Consider the following 24546-nt stretch of genomic DNA (forward strand, 5'->3'; position numbering starts at 1 on the left):
TCTCAACAGATACTAGAAATTTGATATGCGTAAATAAAATAGATTTTGAGTTACAGGGGGGTCGAATTTGGGTCGAAATGGTTCGTGTAATATAACCCACGGCCGGTGTGTCGCCTTTTTTGCTCGAACTTGGCGGACACACTGCCGTGTGTCTAGATCCGCGAGATGAAAACACGCTATTTGAAAGCTCTGACTCATAGATCTTCAGAGGTCTACGGAGTTTCCCAAGAGACGAGGTTGTTTAAAAATCAGTGATTACGAGACCTTAAGACCTCGTGCTCACAGTCTATGTGCTATTTTCTGTATTTTGTAGAATTTCAAGACTTTTAAAAATGTCAAATTCTGATAGGAGACGAGTTGTGATCGGCACTGCTTACTTTAAATTGGTTTTGTCGCAGCCCAAAGTACGGATACTCCTCTAAATAGTGTTTAATTATGAAAAAGTGATATTTTAAAACACGTGGGTAAAATATCTAAACAATAGAACGCTTTACACTAAAATACCGAAACTCTTAACATTGCCATCAATCATCAGTATAGCCCATTTAGAGCTGGTGAAAATTTTATCAAATACGCACAGTTTTTCAAAAATGTTTTATCTAACAAAAAGGTACATTAATCATTAATTAAAACTGCATTATCAGTTTTCTGAAAATCACTTCAAAAACTTTTCAAAACACCGACGAACTTTCTGTCAGCAATTAGTCCAAAACAAGGTTTAACCAATTTCTTAGCAATTGTACAAAATTCAAATTTAGAATACACTCTCACGCATGCTTGGCTAACCCTTTTGATGCTAGAAACATACTACAATCATTAAAACCCTTTGAAATACACGTAAAGTCCTTAAAACTAAGATTTCGCATAGGTGCCCGCTTTTTTTGCAAAAGAGTGTATTTCCAAAATAATTATTAAAATTATTGAAATAGATGCTAACGAGTTACCATACATTAGTAAGGTCAAGCAAGTACTGTCCCAAAAGTAGCTGAACAACATAAGCGTCAAAAGTAGATTAACACACGGCAACATTAAAAATACACTTTGTTAACCTAATTTTGTATTTACTGCTGTTTAGTGACTTTTGATACAATGATGTTCAGCGACATTTGGATTGATGGTGTACAGCGACTTTAGGAATACTAGTGCACAGATACTTTTGAAATACTCGTGTTTAACGACTTTTGTAAGTTTCTGGTGTACAGTCCATTTTGTTTCCTAGTTGCGACTATAACTTATGGCATTTTATTGTGAACAGGTGTTTTGTCATGTTGATTCTGTTCATCGACTTTTGGCGCTGACTGTACGTAATATCGAGACTCAAAATTCAATTTTCAATGACCTACAAAATCATAGCTATTTAATCAAATTTGGCGAACAACCAAGAAACTTAGAACCAGGTAAAGTAACCGAGAGTGAAGGGCCTTCGACCGTAATTGGATTATTATGACTAAACATGGCTTGGTCTCACAAAGGCTCAACACGTTTGATTGAAAACAACTGTGGACACTGGCGTCGCCTTGTTTAGTGGTAAGTACATTCTAAATCGAAGTTTCGAAGTATTTGTGTGCATTTTGAGATTTATTGTTCTTCAATCTTATTGGCTTTTAAAGCTAGATAAGACGATCTTTAATCGATCTGACGTTCAAAAAATGCTGTTTTGCCGCCAATTCTGAATAAATGATTTTTGATTTTGACATCAAATAAACAGTAGCAAAGCTTTAACCCGAGTTTCGAGGGAACTACTTCCTGCATATGGATACGAAGTAGCCTTTTTTATGTTATTCTGATAAATCCATCAGTACTAGGTATATATCCGTGAATACATAAAAACCTTAGCATTTATAATATTTGTAGGATTCTATGAGCTATGTTCTAGCATCGAATTGATGGTTTAAAATAATGTTGGTAGGTAGCATCTTTAGCAACGATGACATAAAATATTTTCATACAACAATTACAATATCCTTTATAAAATATGTGTATGTAAACACGTTAATAGATGTGCAATTTATGGACTAGGGTTGAATGAATAATGTGAAGCAATTAAAAATTAAAATGAGATAATTTGCATCCGTGATTGTCAACGTCGACTGGATAAGATAATGATATATTGCTTTCATAGGATTATTGTTCGTCCTATGTTGTGTAAAAAACTGTATTTTGGTTTTTAAACAGTTTAATTTTCAATGTAAAGGAAAGTAGGTTGCTCCCATACATATGGGATTTATTTTATAGATACCTTAGTAATAACCTATTTCATCGAATTTCGGTAATAATGTGTGTAGGTATGTTTTACATTTAATTATATTTATGATACCTAAACACTTTAGTTTTTAATTATATCCTCTTTTTAAAATTCTATTTTAATTAGGGGTTTTTATCCATATGGATACGTCAACCCCATTGTACTTACCTTACCTGTAGTCTATTTTCTCAAAACAATAATTATATCCTGTAAGTTATATTTTTTGTAAAATAAATGCGAATCGGAATGATCAACCGCAAGAATTATAAAATAAATTAAAAGTAGTTGCATAATCCTACATTTCTTGCTCAGTTTCACAACAAAAACATGACAGCAATGCGCATTAGCACAAATATTAAAACATTAACACATAAAAACATAGAAACGATTGATTGCAAGCATGGTGCACACCTGCGGCACGGCTGACATTCGTTCAACGAACACTATTAATAAACCACTAATATAACATGTAAACCCCTATTTCAAAAACGCAACAAATAAATTACTCGCAAATATAAAATGAAATAAAACAACAACATGCTACAAGTTATTTAAAGCTAAACCAGATGAAAAATAGTGTATCCTTCCCCTATATTTTATAGAGGCTAAAAGTTTCTATCAATAATTGAAGTTGTGTCTCTAGGGAGAAGGGCTTATTCCTGACGTGTGGGTACTTATAGTTGGCGGGTCAGTTAATATTTACTGTGTGTACGTGGCTTTAGTTTCGAAAAAGATTTGCAAAAAAACATCACCTGAATAAAGCTTTTTTTTTCAATTAGATTTTTTACGGAAATAGACGTAGTTTTTTTTTTCTTTTAATAAATTAGAATCAAGCTTTTAATTACAACACAATTTATCTTTTCCAATTTAGAATGATTAGCTTTCATTAATAAAAAATATTCTCGTACCTACTGTCCAATAAAAAAGTGCCATTTAATAAAACACGAAGCACAAAACTTGCGTACGCGGCAATAAGCAACTTCACAACGCTATACAAAAAAACACAACTATATAAACTACCTATAGTAACACTTTAGCAAGAATTTTGCCATATCATCGAGCGGCCATTGCAAGTTTCAACCAACCACGCAACTGCTAATCCCTTCACGAATTATTTGTTCCTTTTTGAACCATTCAAGTTTTAGAAGTTTATTTTTGTGTACCCTTTATGCATATTTAAGACAGGTCGCAGGCGGGACTGGGATGCGAACGTTTGTATCGGGTGATCTGGTTCTTATTACAACTAGTTTGTACATGCTATGGAGGTATGTATGTATAGTCGTTCTTTGTTAGTACCTATATGTATCATGTATTTAGGGTGTTCTTAGGTGACCGGTACTGTAAGCTGTAATTTTTCCCACTGGTCACCTATATTTACTAAATTGTTTTTTTATTATGTAGTGTTCTTATGTATTGAGACAAAAAGAAGTGTCCAGAAATCAACATGTTTACTGTTGTTCCTTTAAAAACAACCTTAGTACGCTGAGTCACAAAGGTTTATTTGGATTAAATTAACTCATAAATAACGATCATTTACACCTACAGTAACATCAACAACGCAATAAAATTATTCTATTATGACAATATATCATAACAGATGACATAATAATAATAAAATTTTGTTGCAATAAAAACAAAACACTAGCGCATGACATGCTCAATAAAAACAGAATTTTGAGACTCAGTCAATGATTCTGCTTAATCCAATGTACGCGATAAAGCAGTGAACACACTATAATCTGTATGTATCGAAGAGCTAATTACAAAAGCACAAAAAAGTTTTATAAGCACGAAAGGCATTAAGTGGCTCCGCTGGCATACCTTTAGCATAATATTATTTGAGTCATAATTTACCTCGGTCTCAAAGCGAACGGTTGATTTATTTATGAGCCTATACTGAGTCCGCCACTAATCTTTAGTGGAATTTAATTTGTTATTTATTTACTAATCGCTGCTAGTAACTGTGGAACAGGTAGGGTTATGCATGTCATTAAGCTGTGCGTTAAGGGGACGCTATTTTTGGACTGTTTGGGTTCTGTAGAAAGTTCTTTCGTAGTAAAGTGTACATTGTGGTGTATGCATGGTACTTATTTACATATTAAAACTACGTATATACTATTTATTTTAGAATTAAGTAGGTATGTTTAAACACTAATTAGCATTAGTAAATTATACCGTGTGTACACTTATTTCGCAGCTTAAGGTTGCTTATTATTTTATAGAGTGCTGATAATAATCTTGTTACACGCTTTTTGTTAAATATAGGGGAGTGTTTCAGCTATATAAGAGTAGGATTAGTTCTGATCACTGAAAGAAATAATTAAGTTTCTTTTAATAGAAAGTAGGTAGAGATATGACTTCTTTTTCTCAGTAACTATGAATTGCAAAAAAAAACTTGAGGAAAACAACAGAGATCTTATATAAATAAGACATAAATTGTATTTGTTTTGTAAGACATTTAAAAGGAGGCAATAAATTCAAGAATATAAACGATACAAGTTGTTACTACATATTCAAATCAAATGTAGTTTACCTTTATATTATTTATTACCATTCCAACTATTATCCATGTTTTCTTGACAAATAATTAATATTTATGTAATTCAGTTCAGAATAGCAAACTGCAGACTAACCATTGCCCCACAGTTTTGATTTGGTTGGCAATTCTTTTTTCAAAGGAAATCTTAATTCCAATCATAGTTTTCAGTCGGGCTGGTACCGGACAAAAACCGGATCTCTTTAATGTGCGTGCCTACTAGATACTACTTATTCGTCTCCATACTGATTTATGAGCCGAAACAAACTATCGGCCGACTAAAAGTTTGCAGTGTGCGGGCCTCTGATCTATCTGACTATTACTTACAATTAAGTGGTAAATAATAATATAAATACAATGGTTATTTATATACATAATACTCATTCTAAATAAATTTTAATTGCCCTAAATTAGCTTAACATTTATAGTAAGTTTAAGTAAAACGATCGAATTTATTCGCGTGTGAAGCACGTTATCGGCGTAAGGAATTTGTTTTAAAGTAGACGCTGGCTAGTTGTTTTATATCTGGCTGTACGATCTTCAGGATTAGTGAAACTGTTTAATGTAAAAAATTAGGCCCTTTGTAGAAGTGAATTTTTGTAGGTACCTATATTATAATGGAAACATGCACAGAATCTTACGGTTGGTTTTTTGGGTAAATCTCATAAACTACAGATCCGATTTCAAAAATTATTTCAGTGTCAAATAGCATATCTATCGAAAAAGGCGAGCGTATAAAAGTTGTTTTTTTTTACAATTAGAGATTAATTCTAACACTACTTTTGTTAGTAGCCGTTAAAATAGGCGAGTTACAGAATAAAATTATCAACGCTTATTACCTGAAACTACTTCATTTTAACACAAAATATATTATTGAGTTTCAAACAGATTGTAAAATATTTGCATTATTTATTGGTTCTAAATATCTAGAATAACAATACACTGAACCATAGACAATGCCCGTTAAACACTGCAACAACCAACCAGATCTAGCACAAATAAATTACTCTGACCCTTTGACAAGATTGGGTAAAACCTAACAAGACCAGGTACCTTAATGTATTTTCAATGTCCATTTCAAGATAATTGAAAACCCTTGCTACTATGACTCAATAATTTATATCAGATTAAGTCTGTATAATGTGGTATTTTACTGTTTAAGCATAACAACGCTTACACACAAATAATTATACGAAATCACCGATAATTTTATAGCTTATAATTTATTTTAGGGCATCCAAAACAAAAGCGTTCTGTTTTTCGTTTTTCAAAATTTAATTTTTAAAGAAATTGGCAGTGTTTATGTTTTGGGTGAGATTATGTTTCACGTAATTATTATTTTTATACTTTTACTAAATTAATCCTTGCGGAAATCTTAATGAGCAAGCAAGGTGTTGAGTTTTTAAAGGAGCTGTGTATATTGAGATGGTGTGATGCAACAAAATTAAAGCAATTACTTAAGACAGCTTCTTTCTTGTTTTATGAAAAAGGTACATACACTGGCTGGCCCTATTTTAGATCTTCACAAGCCCACGTCAATAAACCAAACTTTCCTGAACTCTAGTCTTGGTACATTGCAATTATTACATAATGCGGTCTCAGCGGTAAAACAGAGTTCATACTTGAAAGAGGTGTTCAAATAATCCTGTAAGCATTATTCCTTCAGTCTAATCCTTCTCGCTCATTTCACCTCAACATTAAAGGCTTTCCACACGATTTTTCCAAACAACTTAATTTGGACGTGTTAATAACGTTCCTAAGTATGGAGTTTGTATGTAAGTAGTGCTAAATAACGGTGTATTGAATTCTTATAAGTCGTCAGACGGCACGCACGAGGGGCGGTGGCTTCCACCTCTCCTTGAGTTATGACCACCAAACATGTAACACGAGCTAGCTGCCTGCCAACTCTATTTGCATACTTTGGAGCGTTGCAGTCCGGCGACTGGTTTGATTTTTAGCGATATTTCGTTGATTGGTCATAAGTTCAGCATGTCTCAATCAAACACTTTAATAAGTCTAAGCATATACGCTATAGAATTGAGAACTCCTGTTTCGGAAGGCGGTTTGAAATGACCCAAGGTTTGACTGGAAAAATTAGCTGATTTCAAGAAGAATGCAACACTGAAAGAATAAAAGACTAGACAGACTGACTATATTACCTTCTATTTCAAAAGGTGGTGTACCAAAATACTATTGCCAGTGTGTCTACACAGCTTTTAAACTAGACTCCAAGTATAGGGCTGAAATCGATAATATTCTAAATCGTATGTAATACGGGTTATTCGCCCAGCAACCATTGAGTTGGCTTATTTACTTCCATGTAGACCTGAATAATTATGGTTTTTATGAATACCAAGAAAGAGCTCTAAAAATACATGTCATCAGAAATCCTTATCCGAATTAATTATTTTCAAATAAAGCTGTAACTTAAATGTTGGAGTATCTTATAACATTTTTCAAAAGGCGCAATAAATCAATTGAGCGTCTATTCATATGTCAACGATTGCTATGTTAGGTTACACAATAGGTAATTTCAGGAGTCAATCTGAAATCCTTTAATACTTTTTCATTATGAATCATGAAATACTGTAACGTTGTTGAGGCTCTAAAGGACAAAAAAAATCGGTCTTAATTTCGGTATATTATTAAGTTATTATTTATGCATACTTTATAAAACACGTGGGATATCTACTTATTTCTAATTTCGAAATACCTTCGTACTTTACAGTTAGATTTGCTTAGATTGTTAGTCGCAGAAGTCTTGCGATTTCCCAACAGTAGCCCGTATGCAATAGGCCTATCGGTTGAAACGTACATTTTAATAAGGCTTTGTCAAACCTACAGACTTGTTGGGTATAATAACAGGGTTTTGCCGTATGCCTGTATGAATACTATTTATTTTCTTTAGCAGGTCTCTGGTGATTTATGAATGGTATCCATTTCGTTGGTGTTTGCAATCATCGATGACAGCACTGTCAAGAGTGTCTCCTACAATTTTAATTTATTTGAATATTGAATGTAATCTTGTGCACTTTGCCAAAATTTTTCTCATTGAGTCATCTTGTTCGTTCGTTTCTAAAATTAGCAGTGTTGATATTGAATAGAGGTGAAAGACTACCCCAATAATGTGAATAGAAGATAACCAGATAAAGTTTGGTAAACAGTATCTACTTTATAGATTTACAAGTAGTGATTCAAGCTTTATCAATGCAGTCTAGGCAAGACTACAAGTAGTTGTTAAAAACAATTGAACGTTGAGTTTTCACAGTAGAAATGCAGATAACCAAATCTAGGTACATGAGTTGATTAATTTTGAAAATGCCTTTTTTGAAACAGACCATTCTATAAATTAACAATTTCAAACATAATTTGTCGCAAATAGTAAAAAGTTCTGTCACAATCGCCTGAAAGACAACTAACCACATGCGCAAGAGTTTCAAAAATAAACCAATTAAGAAAACATCGCTTGCCTTGGCAAGGTCGACACGGATTTGTGCTACTTATAACAATACGAATTTTGTATAATTTCGCCGAAACAGTGGGCTGTAACAGTGACATCTGCTCATGTCTTTATATCGGGACATCTACGAGACAGGGGCAGCCGCAGTGCCATCCTGTGTCTTGTTACTTACTACTATCTCACTGATATATCACTTTTTGATTTTCGAATTCTGTGTTTTTTCACACATCTTAAACAAGGCTGACGCTGTCCGCATAAACCAATTACAAGATAGCCTTTAAATCACTCAACTAGTTTAAAACAATATTTTAAACACGGTCAGAATTTCAAATAATGTTCCGTGAAGAAAAAGAACAAATAGTTTACTCGATGCTCCCGAATTCTAATTTAAAGCAGATTAACCCTTGAATAACCCAATTCACGCTTAAGGTTAGGATCCGTCAAATGAAACGTCATGATGACTACGAACTTTCCCCATCATTAGGATACGAGAAGAAAAAAGGCTTCGGATGTTCAGTTGTAAGCGCCCGCCAACAAAGCCATTATGCCTTATTATGGACACCATCCATCAGCCAGCCATATCGATCCAACAATGCATGCTAATGCTTTATAAATAGATATATAATTTGTTTTGTCTCCACCTTAGCTACCAATTGATGGATTGTTTTATTTCTATTACATCAAACTGTTGGTTTTTGATAGAGGCGTGGCCGTAGCTGCCGTTATTAGTTTAGCCGACGAAGCTAAATCATTTGTGATTTCACGCTTGTGGTAAAAAAGTGTGAATCAAGGCGTTCATAATTTTGATTATTCTCGCGGCAGAAAAATCATTAATAAAACAAAATATTTTTACCGTTATGATCTTAAATCTGTGCTTGATAATTTAAAAATGTTAACACTTACTTTGTCCTAGATGTACTCGCTTCATCCATGGATATATCTGCGGAGGATTTGCCGAAGAGTTGGATGCAGAAGACTTAGAATTCTTCGTGTTTGAGCTAGAATTATTAGCCTCATTGCTCTCGTTGCTGGATGTGCTGGAGGCGGGACTTGATATATTCTGGTTCACATTAGCCTTGTGTTCTACTGGAGAAGCGATGGGTGTAGTTAGGCCTAGTTTAGTACTTGTGGTTCCACTAGAATTTTGTCCTCCGACGCCTCCAAAACCAGGCGACGTTCGACCTGGTCCAGAAGACGTGGACAAGTCTTGTGGGGACGCCACTCCAGTCGTAGAGGTTGAGTCCGCGAATTTACAACTATTTCCAGCGGCTTGGCTCGGTGGTGTGGACATCAGGTTGGGGGACAATGCCCCGGGGCTCGGATTTGAGTGCTGATGCATGTGACTGGCCGTACTACCCAGTCTTTGAGGGTGTAATTGTGTGTAGTCTATCATAGTTTGCGGTTGCATGTGCGCTCCGGTTGCTGGCGTCCCGTATGGATGTTGTGGGTAGTGATGCCCAACTTGCGGTGGAGAATAACAAGCATTTGGGTATGCAGAAGCCGCAGCATTTGGGTTATAATAGTCAGCGCCTGGTGTTGGAAGGCCAGGATGGCCTGCTTGCTCGACGGGCGTCCCAGTACGCCCAGGCGCTTGGTTCCCGTAGCAGGAAGCAAGCGAGTTGACGAACTGGTAGGAGCTCATCCCAGCGTTATAATTTAATTCGTTCATCGATAACAGCGTGTTTTATCCTTGTTCTCAAGATCACTCGGCACTTGTCATCGTTTGGACGAGCACTGAATAGTCTAGTTGGACATGTTAAGTGCTACTGATGTTCGCGGTCCGTTTCAATTGTCCCCGTAGAGTGGAGCTTGATTGATGGACCTGTGATAAAATGAGACACATTAGTCGGTCAAGTGCGTCGTCTCGTTATACGTGATAAATGTTGTAATACAGATTGTATCTTGAGTGTTTGATTTAAAAATGTAAGTACAGTGTTTTGTCGAACATGATATATGGCTCGAATACAACAATATTTTATCCTATGACTTACTGATAATATTTCATTTTATTGAAGGTAGTTATGTCTATTTAACTGTTCTTTCAAATATTTATTACGTTCATTTGAGTTTCTATACTTCTATCAATAGTAAAACTGCTAAAACTGAAATAAACTGAACACAATATGTAAAAAAAATCTAAAGATCTGTAAGTATAACATGAGTAATTACAGTTGAAGAGTGAAATGGGTTAATATATTTCAAAAATAACCCTTGAAAAACTCTTCTTTTTCTGTTACCATTTCAAGTATTCGCCAGGGTGGGCCATAATCACGAGCGATAAGAGAGTTCGCAACGTGGTTCATTTTACGGTCACTTTCGTTTTTACAGTACCTACTCAGTAGCAGTTGCATAAATCACGGGACACATGTACCACTTGCGTCACGTTGGGGGTCTATTCTAAAACAATAAATTAATATAGGCCTTTGACTTCCTAAAGCGCAGTACACATGTCAAGTCAAGTGCGGAAAAAACTGTGTCGGAGCCACGTGGTAGGGCTATAAAAGTGTCCGCAGAGCTTTATGACTGTAAGCGGTAGGCCGAATGTGACTTCTCCCGATTTATGTACTCCGCGCGGTGCATACATCTTTACGAGCAAATTAGCAGTCATTGTGCACCCGATTTATTTGTCGCGTTTGCTCGCCGAATGATAAATGTGTGAATTTACTTCGAACATCACCGTTATCATAAATTGTATGTTCATAAATAAGGATTTTAACGTAATATCAATTCATGTTAAGAATATTTGGATTCATTTGGAGATATAATTTAAATCTTATTTTTGTTAACTTCGTAACTTAATAATTAATTTTAATTTCTTTAATATGAGATGATATTTTTTTCTTTTCTAGCAAATACGCTGTGAATATCTTTTAAATAGCAGTGATTTATAGATATAAAACTATCACAATATTGAGCATTAAGTTTAATCTGGTTCTCATATATCTTGCCACTTCTTAATATATGCATATAATGGCTTATTTTCATAATTGAATAATAAAACTTAGCAGCTTCAAAATTTATAACACAATAAGTAGATAATTATCTTAAATATCATTTATAATCTTGATTAAGATAAAAATGAACTCAGTAGACCAAATGGTTATTATTTAGCAAACAGGATATGAAATTTTAGTGCCTACCAATTAAAAATGTATTTAGTACATTATGTATAAGACTGGAATACTATTGAATAATACTGATACATAATATAACCAAAGAAGCATAGTACAGAAAAGGAAGATTAATATACATATCGGATAAAGTCTCACTATAGGTACCCATATAAGTTTCAGTAGGCGAATCTTGAAACAACATCAATTTTGGTACCGACAAATCTAAATGTTATCACAAATATTACAAAAAGTGCTCTGGTGATGTGTAAGGACTTAGAAGTATCTCTATCGTTTTAAATCAAACTTCAAGTTAAAAAAGCAAACTTTGTCATAGATGCTGCATACACATGGCAAGTAAAATTTTGAAGAAAACTTGCTCCATAGGATAGGTTACACCTTCTTATTAATCTAAGAACGCTTATGGCAGATATCAAACTATCTACATGTAAGAACAACAAAAATGCATCAGCTTAACTTAGATTTAATATTCCAAAACTCCCAATAGTTTTCACACTCCCAACTCAATCTAACTCATCTTCATCAAATCTATTCCTTATTGAACATCAAGTTACCAATTTTGATAAATTTTCCCTACAATGATATTCAGTACAAATCTCATTGTTCCTTCTATCTCACATCGTGTGACATACAGTCACATGTGTTCAGTTTATTTCAGTTTAGAATTTTTGTCAGTCCCGTCCGGTCCATATTAAATGGGCCGAACGATTTCATTGCTTTGTTTTTTTTTCTTTTTAAACTTTTTTTTTCTTGTAGCTCTCTGTTTATTCCCAGACATCCTTTGATGAACGTGCTTTGGATGTCTGCTTTAATTTTAATTCGGCACTTTGATTGGTTTTATTGTGTCGTTCGCTATTAAATTAACTGTAAGTTCCTTGTTATTTGATATGATAGGAGAATGTCTTTAGTTCTAATATTTTGATGATATGATCAATTTGATTGATTCTAGGGTGCGGTATTTCCCATAGACTTGAAGTCTTTGATTGATATGTTTTTAATGTTCTTTTTGAGGAAACACGTGATATGCTTGATGTTCTGACTGTACAAGGAAGAAACTACCGATTTCTTTTACTTTTTTCCGGACCTGAATAAGTGTTAAATAAAATCAGGTGAGTTTGCAATTTAAAGTTATTGTATGATCATAAAATATTACTACAATGCAAGCAATAAAAGTTGAATAATCTTTAAAAAATGGTCAAATAATATCGTATAAATCGAGCCATAAAGTTATTTTAATATCTGTTAATGCCAAAAAGCTCTTGGGATATAATAACTTTTAATGTTCCGTGTCAAGTGGACAGTTCGAATCCACTGCGTCCTGGGAGATTTACTGCGACACGCTTTGATTTCTCCACTCGCGCCTTTACAATATTAAACTGTATCAATTGACGATAATTTTCTATACCTACAGAAAAAAATGAGCAATAAAGATAATGTCATATACTCACTCCAATTCAAAGCTTAGAGTGACCAACAGCGGCATCAGCCAACTTTACGACCAATCACAACCAATCGTTGACAAAATCACAAAACATCCCACAAGTTTATTTGCAGACACTTTTCACAATAAAAATAAATTATTTTATATCAGAAAAAAATTAGAATCATAGAACAACAAAATCTACTAAAATCAAATACGACCGTTACAGTCTATTCAAGAATCGAACTTCGAAATTCGGAAAACTTCGGTGCGTGTCGTCGCGGCGAAAAACGACTCGTGTTTTCCCGGCGTTCGAGCGTCGAGTGCAGCGCGCGTCTGACGACGAGGTGAGCGGCTGAGTTGACGCGGCGTCAAACTAGCGGCGGGCGGGGCGAGCGGGGCGGGGCGCACCTGAGCCCGCCACGTGCGCTCCGCTCCGCTCGCGGCGCTCCGCTCGCCCGCTGTCGCTCTCGCGCCCGCTCCTTCGATTAGCGTAATTAGGGTACACCGTCGCAACACCACGTATCCGATTTCAATGGACCGATTGATGATTATGGATGGTAAATGGTAAACGATTGTCGGTAGCCGTGAACTGCAATCTTTTTTACATTTTTGTTCGCTTTTCCAGGTTGAAAATTTGTTGAATGGCGCGCAGTTTCATACGTTTCTCCGCCCATTTTATTTAGACTATTATTTCCTGTACTTAGTAGTTGTCTTTATTAAGTTTATTAAAATACTGATATCTAACACACCTTTGCTGGCGTTTTATGGGATCATCTTTGTAATTTTATTTAACTTCGTTTCAAGAAATGCTTACTGCTGTAGTTCTGAAATTCATATAAATCCTTGAAGTACCATTAAAATATGTGACCTCTCTTTTATTTTGTCACTTCCTTCTAACATATACCTACCCTTGCAAGCCACATTTTTCCTTAATATTATTATAATTATCACAATAACACAAACACTCGAAAAGCGGTACCATAACTCGTCAAGCAAAGTGCTTAGTCCTAGTCTAGATGAGCGGACAACCGCCATGCATCATGGCCGACATACGACGTCTTGGTGAGGAGTAAAAATTACCACACACCGCATAAATGTATCACTAGCCTATATTTTCATAATCACATGCAGATGTATGGCGGACGGCAGCTCGACTGGAAATTAAAAATAGAGGATTTTTATAAAATAAATCTAAATAAGTGGGACGTTTACTAAAACTCTATCTGGTGTTTGTGGCTTTGTGAGAACTTTTCTGGCTTTATGTTGTGCAATGTATTTAAATTGTTTTAATTTTAAAAACATATTTACAGGTCATGTTTTGAATAAACAGCGATGTTTGCGAATATATTCTTCAGTTATCATTACTAAAATCATTTTTAAAAGCTCTTGTCACGGTCCGTTTATAATGCAAAGCAGACGTTGAATCCACTTCACATCTTTTTGCTGAACATATTTAACAAAATTAATTACAACAATAGCTGTGGATTACCAAAATCCAAAAACAAGAAACAATTCAAAACTTCACACGTTCGAATATTTCGAACTGTTTAAAACAAAAGACGATCTCATAAAACGCAACCCACTGCGAAGACAGTACGGCAAAAAGTTTGCCATCAATTCACATTGCATTCCTTAAATTCAGTGTATCACTAACAGTTCGTAAAGTCGCCGGGAACCACTAACGAGGCACATTCGTCTTGTACACTGGCTTAATTATAATTAAGTGCTAATTATGACGATAGTACGCCACTTGCTGACGACCCTGTTGACTAATAGCGTAATGTTATACTGGATTTATTGTTTTTTCACACGATTCATGAACGAATTCGGGCCGTATGTTTTGGTAATGCAAATGGAGTTCACGGTTTAACGTGAGGCTTTTGAAAATTTTAACTACGGTTTTCGTCACGTTCGGTTATTATGTGAAACGTGTGTAATTTTGTAGAAAGCCCGTAAGATGTTGTCGTTCATGGTAAAGGAAAACAAATGAAAGACGAGGAATTATTTGCATGCATTAGCTTAGAAAACTTTTGGGAAAAGTCTGTTCTAGAACTTAGGGACCAGGTTTAGTTGGTGGCTTTAGAAAATTTGTGAATAAAGATAGAATTACTGCAATCCAAAAAAAAAATATTACTGGACATAATCGTATATTATCTGAACTGAAGATCCGTTTAAGAAATCATCAACGTACGTAGATAATAGTTACAATGTTGGTAACAATTCAATAATATGAAAATCAAGATACCATTAATGTTGCAAAGTGAAGTGCGATGAATTAAGGTGAATTTAATATTCTTTTTTATACTAAGCAGCATTTAAATAAGCTGACTGCAGCTACTAACTGCTTACAGGCTTACACACCAAAATGATTGACAAGTGATTGATAGACCTCGATTGCTGCCAAAAGAGTCTTCTTGGCCGTCTCCAAATTATCTCATACAGAACAAATACGCTGTGATACATTGTTTCAGAATATATTTCCCAAAAATTCTTAAGTACTTCTCCAACCAAGGTACATTGGCTACCTGTTAATTATTGATATGGAAGTCATAGTAGAAAGAAAATATATATTTTTAAGCCAGGTTCTCTATCTGAATGAAAGCTCTGAAATGTCTGTACATTCTCTTATAGAATAAGAATTTAAGGAAGACCACCTGGCTTCACTAATCCTTCATCACCAACCTGCAACTGTATTGTCAAACTCAAAACCTCCCTAATTTATGACCATTGAACTCCAAACTTCTTAATTTACGACCATATCAAGTTATGTATCTCCCAAGTTTACAGGTTGAAATTTCCATATTACTTTGTTAATCACAAAAAAAATTAGAAGGTCTGCTATATCCCAGTAGACACCTACCCTACGTCCCGTGGGCCACGAAATTTATTACGACTTAATAATCAGCTAGTCACGTGACAAACGCACATGTGTGCCAACCACCTCAAAATAATTTACGACCTTAGGGTCTATACTGTCCCTATCTTCCTCAAGCGGATAGAAAAGGACGAAATTAATATGTTTATTTAAAAATCGTTTATTGGTATTTAATAGGGAACTGGTTTTTGGGTTTTGTGTAATATATTTTGGTGGTGTAAGAATGTACGGAATTTGAAGGGTCGTATCTGATTGGAGTTCTGACTTCAGTTTTGTCTTACTGGATTTTTGGAAATGGGATTGGAATTTCCGATGATGGTTTATTTCAATGCAATTCTAAGTATTTAAACCCCTTGATTATTTATTACATACCTAGATGACTTTTTTAGACTGCTAAAGTTAAATGAGCTTACACACCTTCTTGTCTTGGATTTTTATTTGTCCTGTTTGTTCTACTATTACACGAATAATCTAGATGAAGATTTATATCGAAATAGCTATAAATTAGGTACATCACTTTTAAATGTAAAGAACAGAGTAAAAGATGTAACTACAGCTTATTATGTAAAGGTCAGTCTTTTTTGTCTCAATTAAAACTATTCACTCATTTATTTTAATTCTAGATCGCAATCCAGTAATTACTTTTCTAGTAAATTGTACTAAAAAACTTTAATGAAAAGTAAATAACTATTATTTAACCTTATTTCATGTTCATTATATAATTTAATGTTTGACAAAAAATATACTTAATTTATATCATCGTTAAATTGTTTTGACTGTGTTACTATTATTTGCTTTTATTCCGAGTTTACACTTTTTACATCAATTCATATTTCATGCTAGTGTTATTAAAAACAAAACTAATGTATTATCCTCGATTCTTTGTACTTCATTGTCTATAATTGTAGACTTAATAGCAACAATTGCACAACCCTTGAATGTAACTAGAACATCACGCGTTTCTTTGGTTAAACGACCAAGTTAACCGTGATACCAACATAATAACACATAATTACTTAATGCAACACTTAATTTGCAAATGAATAAAAAATTTGCATGTAATCATAATGGCAAATGGTTTGCTGTCTCTATCGCACGGTGTGGTTTAGTACGGGTGAGAGGGAGAAGTTGGTCGTTCGAGCGCTCGTCCGTTGTGTAAGCATGCGTAGTGCAGTGATCGTGGGCGCGGCTTCTTGCGTGCTCCGACGGGCGCCGATTGGTCCTGACACTCGCTGAAGTGGGGTGTAAATGAAGAAACTTCAAACAGTTTTATAGTTGAAAACTTTATGAAATTATACAAAAATTTTCCTACTTTCTATCGTTTTTTGGCCACGTGATTGGAATGTGGAAGTTATTAGGCGATAGTTTGCCGTGTTCCTGTGGTGGGTAAGTGAAAAAATGATTTTGTAACCGTTTCAGATTTTTGTTTCTCGAGCTCTAGGTGAAAGTTAGTAAAAATATACATTTCTATATTTATGTCTTTATATAATAAAGTAAGTAATTTACCAATATTTTTTTATTTATTATTCAAACAAAATTTTTAGTTTTTGTGGTGGGAATTTTGTTCCATTTCGATTAAAGGTGACCTAATGTTTTCTTATAGGAAAATTCTCTCCTTAGATTTTAGCTAGATATTGCTATTTTAATTAAATAATACAGTTATTACCTGATTGGAAATTATTGTACATTGGTCCTTTTTAACTCTTTCTGGTATCTTTCCTTTTCAGCAGGTACATTCCTTTAATTTTATTTTTTTATGTACAAGATTAGTTTCTTGTAGATGTACTTTAACCGACTATGTTACAACAGGTACTAGGTTACTTCTAAAGGTGCTTAAAGGAAAGTTCTAATTACCTATGAATTAATCTTAGGTATAGGCAGAAAATCGTCACTGTACATTTCTTTCAGTGTAAGCATGGTTTTTACATGTAGGTTTTATTTATTTTGTGAGTTTTACATGGAGTCTTTACGTGTATTTTACTTCATCTACACCTATATAAAAAGTAGGACCTCAATCATTACCTACATAATTATGTAGAACTTAAAAGAGACGAAATTGACCTTATCCTTATACAGAGCTTCCTATGTTGATCACTCTTCTGAGAAAAAATCAGTCATCGTTACGATGTAACAACGATGATACACAGGATGATTATGTTGAATTTTAACACATAATGTAACTTGTTTAAAATCTTTAAATGACGCTTAATTAAAAAAAAAACAAAGCCGTTTGTGGCTTTTAAATCGAATACTTACAGGTACATTCCACGAATCGTTGCTTTTTGGATAGGTCACATACCTATCTTCCATACTTAACTTAGATCGAGAAAGTAATTACTTCGAAAGAGGAGCTTTCATCCATCAGTGGAGGCAGTGCTAGCCATTGGCCATACTTTATAGATAGTTTAAAATAGGTTCCTTAAATTCATCTATTTAGCATCTTCTATGCTAGAAAGCAAAAACTTAAATCTTAGAGATCTAAAATACTTAGAGCTCCTAGGAAGATAGAACTCCTTTGACTATGTTTGTTTGCTTATTGGACTGCAGAGAACAATAAAAAATTATGTTTTGTCATGAATTGGACTTCTTAACTGAGTTTTAGCGATATTAGTTGAGTGAGAGCAACGTTTGGTATGGTCCATTCACGGATGGATGACCATCCTGCCATGACTAGTTCCTCCGAGTATTTCGGAAGGCACGTTAAATTGGTCTCAACCGTCCTATACCTAGATCAGAAAGGCAGCCGCTCCGTTTAAAACATTGTTACTCCGCTTCATCCTGTTAGACTGGAAATTCACCCTATCATAGTTGGGAAAGGCTGGATAGTTAATGATGCATTCTTGGGAATGAGTACTATACGCCGACTACTCCTCCGCGAACCTTATTGCCAATGAGCATTTATCATGCAGTTTTCTGATAAAATATTTCAGCATTTTACCTAACTGGTGATTATCATATTTATATATTTTACATGTACCTATTTGTGTGCATGTACTTTACTTAGTCAAAAATAGTATGGTCTTAATTGTCATTTCATAAATATAAGTACATCCGTAATGGATAAAATCATTTGAAGATGGTCATACAATTGTCAATCAGAAAGCTACTAAGATTTCGATATAAGGTCTTATAATATATGCTGTAACAAGGTTTTTCCATTAAGAATTCTAAAGCACTGACTATCAGATTTTTGAAAACTTTAAAATATTGCGTCTTATTGGTGACATAACTTTATTAACTGTGAATCTAAAATTAGTAGATTTGATATGTTTTGATAGATGAAATCCTACAAAAAATGCTGTCTGATTAACTACGTTGCAAATAATTAAGTAATATAAAAAGTCAATCATTGAAACAACCAAAATGCTTGCCTCCTAAAACGTTACTTCCTTTTCCTGTATATGACTGAACGAGTATATATCTAGCTCGACTACATCAATAAGTTTTCTAAATGAGAAGTTAATTTAGAAAACTTATTAAAGTATTGCCTTACAATAAAAATGCTAGAATAATTTTGAAAATCCTTTAATTTTATAATAATAGGTTTACCTTAATTTGAAAAATCCAATTCAATTCTAATGAACCAGAAACTCGCTGAAAGTAGAACGTGAGTGAAACTCTATTTGGCCGATAGAGGCGCCACTAGCGATGTTTCAGAAGCTTACCATTGCTTGTAATTGGCAGTATAGATGGCGTTAATGCGCTATACTATTTTTTACATGCTTCTTGATGAATAAGGAACTTAAAAAATCGGTTGAATACGTGAAATAAATTATCTCCTCTAATTTACATTCCGATAATTATATTGAGAGTTCAGTAGTGTACGAAAAAAGGCTATATTTTATATTGCTTATCTTTCTATTTCTCAATCCAGGTAGATAAATTAATATTGGTGCAATATTTTACCTATGTTGACAGTTCAAATATATAACAAGAACAAAGCTGACACACCTATTAAGTTACGGTAAAAATACCAAAAATAATAATCTAAAGTCAATGACCTTATAAGATGTGATTATTCATAATTATGTGACTATTAATAAAAAGAAACATCTCAATTAAATTATTTTAATTAAATAGAACGCGGTAATAATTTGTTATATTATAATGAAGACAGTAGTTTCGAGTTAATGATGATAATCAATTTATTGTAATTTATGTTTGTGTGTTGATGACAAGGAAAGCGCTGATTGTATCTGTGGCTTCCCGTTTGAAATGCGATAAGATTTGTTCTATTGCTTCCTCATTTTCTGTGGAAAGTTACTTACAAGTCATCTTTGCTGGGGAGTTTGTTCCACCATTTCTTCTTCACAACTAAAGCACATAGAAACTGGTGAAGAGCGGGTGTTTTAGGGGCTGTCTTTTGTAAACTTGACCTCAAAAAATTTCAGCCTACTTTACTTTTTCATCTTGTCTATAATTGTATTTTTCATTCCTCTATTTGATGAACGATTAACTTAAAAAATATAGTTATTTTTAAGAAAGTTTTCTATTGAACATAGGTACCTACCACATTGTTAGTGCAATAGTGGTAATTTTTTTCTCGTTCTTAAGGGTATGCCATTTGAGTCACTCAGGTGACTCAAATGGCATCGTTGCCTACGCATTGGTAAAACTAAGTATAAAGAATAATCCAAAACTATTTTACTTGATAATTGCAAAGAAAATCTATAGTAACTACTCACCTTACCTAGCTTACTAACAATCGATGAATATAATTCAACACAATACCTACGTATTAACGACTGCTTGAACTCGCTAACTTTGGATATCAATATATTATGCAAAGCTCGAGAGTTAGAAACAATAGCGTTCACTCACGTTCGGTTCAGTCCAATAAATGTGTTCTGCTACCCGACTGGTACCGCCGAAAGAAGTTGCTGTTACAGGGAGACTATGTAAGCTTCGAACTTGATACATTTTGAAGCTTATGAATTTATTTGACGGATCACGGAGTTTGTTTTTGTCGAGTATAGGAGCTTTTTAAACTTTCGTTGCTATTTTTATACGATAAAAACAGCCACTTATTTATTCTGTCTACTATACAGGCACATTAAAAGCTGAATAAAACACGTGGTGGCTGGTCTAACTCAATAGATATAAGTAACATTTTATAAATCCCTGAATTTTGACTCTTTGAAAGTTTGCTCTACCATCTCCTCAAAACTTGCATTTGTTATTTGTTTAATATGAGAGCCTCGGTGGCTAGACATCTCTTTTTTATTTGGTATTTTATCAAGTTATAAAGAATATCGCATATCGAACTTAATTATATCACGAACTGGTATACAACTGTGAGTTATTTTTATTACTTCGCAACAACTTACCATACAGCACACTGTTGCATACTTACCCAAAAAGTCCGAACTCCAAACTGTTGACACTCACTCGTCTCGGCGAAAGTAAGAGAGTGACGTTAGAATCATTAGTCAAAGTGTCGCCCCTTGTCAAACGTTGGTAGTCAGGCCGACGCCAACCTTACTAATACCGCTAAACACTCAGTGACAGCGTGTGATGTTATTAAGTGCTCATGTTTAATGACATTCTTTCTATGTTGCTACATATATGAACAACCCTGAAGGGTTGTTCAGTTTATCTAACTCGTGGGCTTGGACAGCCAGTGCAAGCAAATAAGCAGACAAGGATGTTCATAGTTCAATTTTTTTTTTTTTTGTACTAGGTAGTGCAGGTTCACTCGCCTTCTGAGGGAATTTTGTCCCCATACACGTAAACCTATATACATCATTATAATCTTTCACATTTATTAGGAAGTAAGATTTAAGCATATATAAATTTAGATGTACAGACTGATTTTTGATTACTGTCATCAGCTTGTTTTCCAAACACTTTTCATACTGAGAAGGAATGAGCGACGGTTTGGACTCTGTAAGCCAATGTTTCCTCAAACTTTTCCTTCACCCTTAATCAGTCACTGATGTTTAAGATACTCTTAAAAGGTATATGCATATACCCACTTAGGTACCAACTTTATGTTTATACCTTTTAGGATTTAAACGATACGCCAGAACGTATGTTCCATTATTATTTTCTAATTAGCAAGGATGCAGATATACCAATTTTTGTGTTATTGTTGAAAGGAAAGTAAATGGTCAGGCTACTGAACTGTTTAAAATAACTATTTGAAGATTGTATAAGCAACCATTGAAGTAGGTAAACCAAAACAGCAATTTTGATAACTAAGAAGGTTCAGTGAAACTTTTACAATAGACCTATACTATGTAATGTAACTAAGGTAGCATAACCACTAAAGGCACTAAATAAAGAAATAAAACAAGGGGTTTTTGTATTCAGCACATTTATTTATAACAGCAGCGAGAAGAAATGCCATACCTGAAACAAAGAAAAATTTCAATTTAACATACATTTAGTGCATTATCATTAAGTATAACTGAAACATTTTGACCACGGTATCACATTATAAACATCAACATTTATTAAATAGGGAAAAAACAAAGCTCTCAGGTTTGATTAATTTTTAAACTAAACCTAACCTTTTTAACTAAAACATTGGAGTTAGAGACTTATTTTCCCACGAACGAATAAGAAAATGTAAAATGAAAACACGTTATGTTAATACTCGTTTTACTTTGAGGATATACAAATTAGTGATTCTTTAATTTTATATCTCTCACATATTCATACAATCTAGCATAGTGTCAGCGATGGCTTTGTAACATAATAAGCTGTACAGATTGGCTGTTCTAAATCGATATCCACAGCTAAAACTATGCCGTACTGTAAAGAATAAAAATAACCGATCAAGTGTTCAGTTTAATGAGATTTCTTCGGTAAATAAAAATGGTTGGAAAGTTCGAGAATTTCCGTAGAGTTTTGTTTGTTTGCCCGTCAATCCTTCGTGGCACCGCGAGTTTTGCACAAGAATTCGGTGAATGGACTTTTACTTAATTAATTTTAGCTTTTAACTTAGTCATTTATTAGTTAGCTTAATATATTTTTGCTATCTAGGAATTTGTCTGTAAATTCTTTGCTTTATTTACATAGGATGACTCAATTTATTACGCTGGGAAAAAATCTAGGCTTGATATTGATAGCTCGTATTAGGAAATACCCGAATATCTTTTAAGTTGATAAATGGCTTAATTAATAAATATTTATTAAGTTGTTCGCATACATATTTATCGGTCCATTTTTCTTTTCTTTTTATGTATGACTAACACTATAAATGACCAGGTCAACACATAGCACCTACATATTAACAAATAGAAGACGTGAATGCCTCCAAATTGTACCGTAAAGGAAACATCTAAACTTTTTATTTGCTTCCTAAAAAACAATACACATTAACTTTAATACCTACTCATCTAAAAAATCTATAGTTACCATCAAATATCTTCACCCTTTAAAAAGCACCCCGTAACCTCAATCCGTCTGAAAAGTTCCAAACAAACAGTGTTATTAGAGTCGAAGTGGAGAAATAATTAGAGAAAGAGCTAGCTTCCAAGTGCGGTGCGTCGCTCAAACAATGCTAACTTACATTTAGCTGTCAGTCAAAAACAATTTGGAATTTGTGCGCGCGGAGGGTCCGATGGAGCGCTGGGAAAATTGTATACTCTAAAAGCTGATACTACGCCCTTCGAAAATATTAATGTTGGCAAAAAAAAATACTGGTGTGAGAAGATCTACATTTTCTTATTGAAAATGTATAGAAAAGGATGGGATAAAATTACTAAAAAATGTTGATGTCTTTTGCCAGGTTCATAACTTAACTTGTATAAAATAAAGACTGTGTTGTGCTGAATCAAGAAAACTAAAAGTTGCTATACTTACCTCGTCAAAATTACTTACCAATAAACCGATCACTTTTTATATTTATTCTATATCAAGATGGAAACCAACAGCTCTATACAGATCCGAACACTGCTCCAGCAACGGCCGGGTTGCTACCATCCATCATTTCCTCCATCCACTCACCGGGTTAAGCACATAAGTGACATTGACGCCGAACCGACCAGCAACTCTTGAGCTCTAATCCTAAAACAAATTAAATGTTCATTCTTCTACACTGCAGGCCAAATAAAACTGGACGGTCAATGGACATTTTTGCGGGCCCGTCAGGCCATGTTATGGTCAGGTAAATGACGTTAAGATTTTGATTTGAACGGAGACTGACAATTGTAGTTTAGACGTCTCTAAAATTAGGTGAAGGAAAAGTTGGCCACAGAAATGGGATTATCGACGACCTAAATATGGAATCGAATGGAATATGTTCTGATAGACATTTGATGCTTATCATTTTTTCACACGAGGTTAAAGATGTAGCAAACATGTTTTCCTAAATGTTTTATTTTCAGGTAAGATAAACGAATGCTTTGACATTTGCCTACATAGCAATAATTGAGAATATTACATAATATTTAGATTTATTCAACAACGTCAATTACGATAATAACATGAATTAGTGGGCTGTAAGTGAGAAACAACAAGGTCTTCTTTACATCCATTCATATAATTATGCTCATTAGCTCGCAACACATAATTGCCATCATTATAACATACAAAAGCATAACAAAATGTCAAAAGGATGTCATAGTATTTCCTCAGCTATTACTGAATCAATAAGCAGGTGCTATATATTAAAACTTCTTATAAATTCAATCTCTTTGGTTCAGACAGCTCTATTTAATTTTTAAGAATAAAAAAGTAACAGAAAATGCTGATTCGATATTCAAAATCGAATTTATATAATGAGCCACTCAAGAGTCTATCGTTGAGTTGTTCAAAGGAGAAAAAATGCAAAGTTCATAAATTGAGTCATTATGAATTTCGAAAAAAGGCGTTAAATTGCAGAATTATAATAATATGGCTATTAAACGGTGGCGAGGCAAATGATCATT

The 24546-nt window shown here is 34.1% G+C and overlaps 1 protein-coding gene and 1 long non-coding RNA gene across 2 annotated transcripts in view; one reads left to right on the plus strand and one right to left on the minus strand.

The window, feature by feature from the left end:
• Positions 1-13148, minus strand: part of LOC110380257 (homeotic protein Sex combs reduced) — a 39023-nt gene extending 25875 nt beyond the window's left edge. Inside the window, exons 1-2 of the mRNA XM_021340187.3 lie at positions 12821-13148; positions 9145-10063 (exon numbers count right to left, since the gene is read on the minus strand). Of these exons, the coding sequence (XP_021195862.3) occupies positions 9145-9910 (766 nt within the window). The 5' untranslated portion in view covers positions 9911-10063; positions 12821-13148. The remainder of the gene's footprint in view (positions 1-9144; positions 10064-12820) is intronic.
• A 3741-nt stretch (positions 13149-16889) lies between these two features.
• Positions 16890-24546, plus strand: part of LOC126053839 (uncharacterized) — a 73585-nt gene continuing 65928 nt past the window's right edge. Inside the window, exon 1 of the long non-coding RNA XR_007510501.2 lies at positions 16890-17056. This is a non-coding gene — a long non-coding RNA (uncharacterized LOC126053839). The remainder of the gene's footprint in view (positions 17057-24546) is intronic.

This window comes from Helicoverpa armigera, chromosome 14 (assembly GCF_030705265.1).
Source record: "Helicoverpa armigera isolate CAAS_96S chromosome 14, ASM3070526v1, whole genome shotgun sequence".
NCBI classification, from domain to species: Eukaryota; Metazoa; Arthropoda; class Insecta; order Lepidoptera; family Noctuidae; genus Helicoverpa; species Helicoverpa armigera.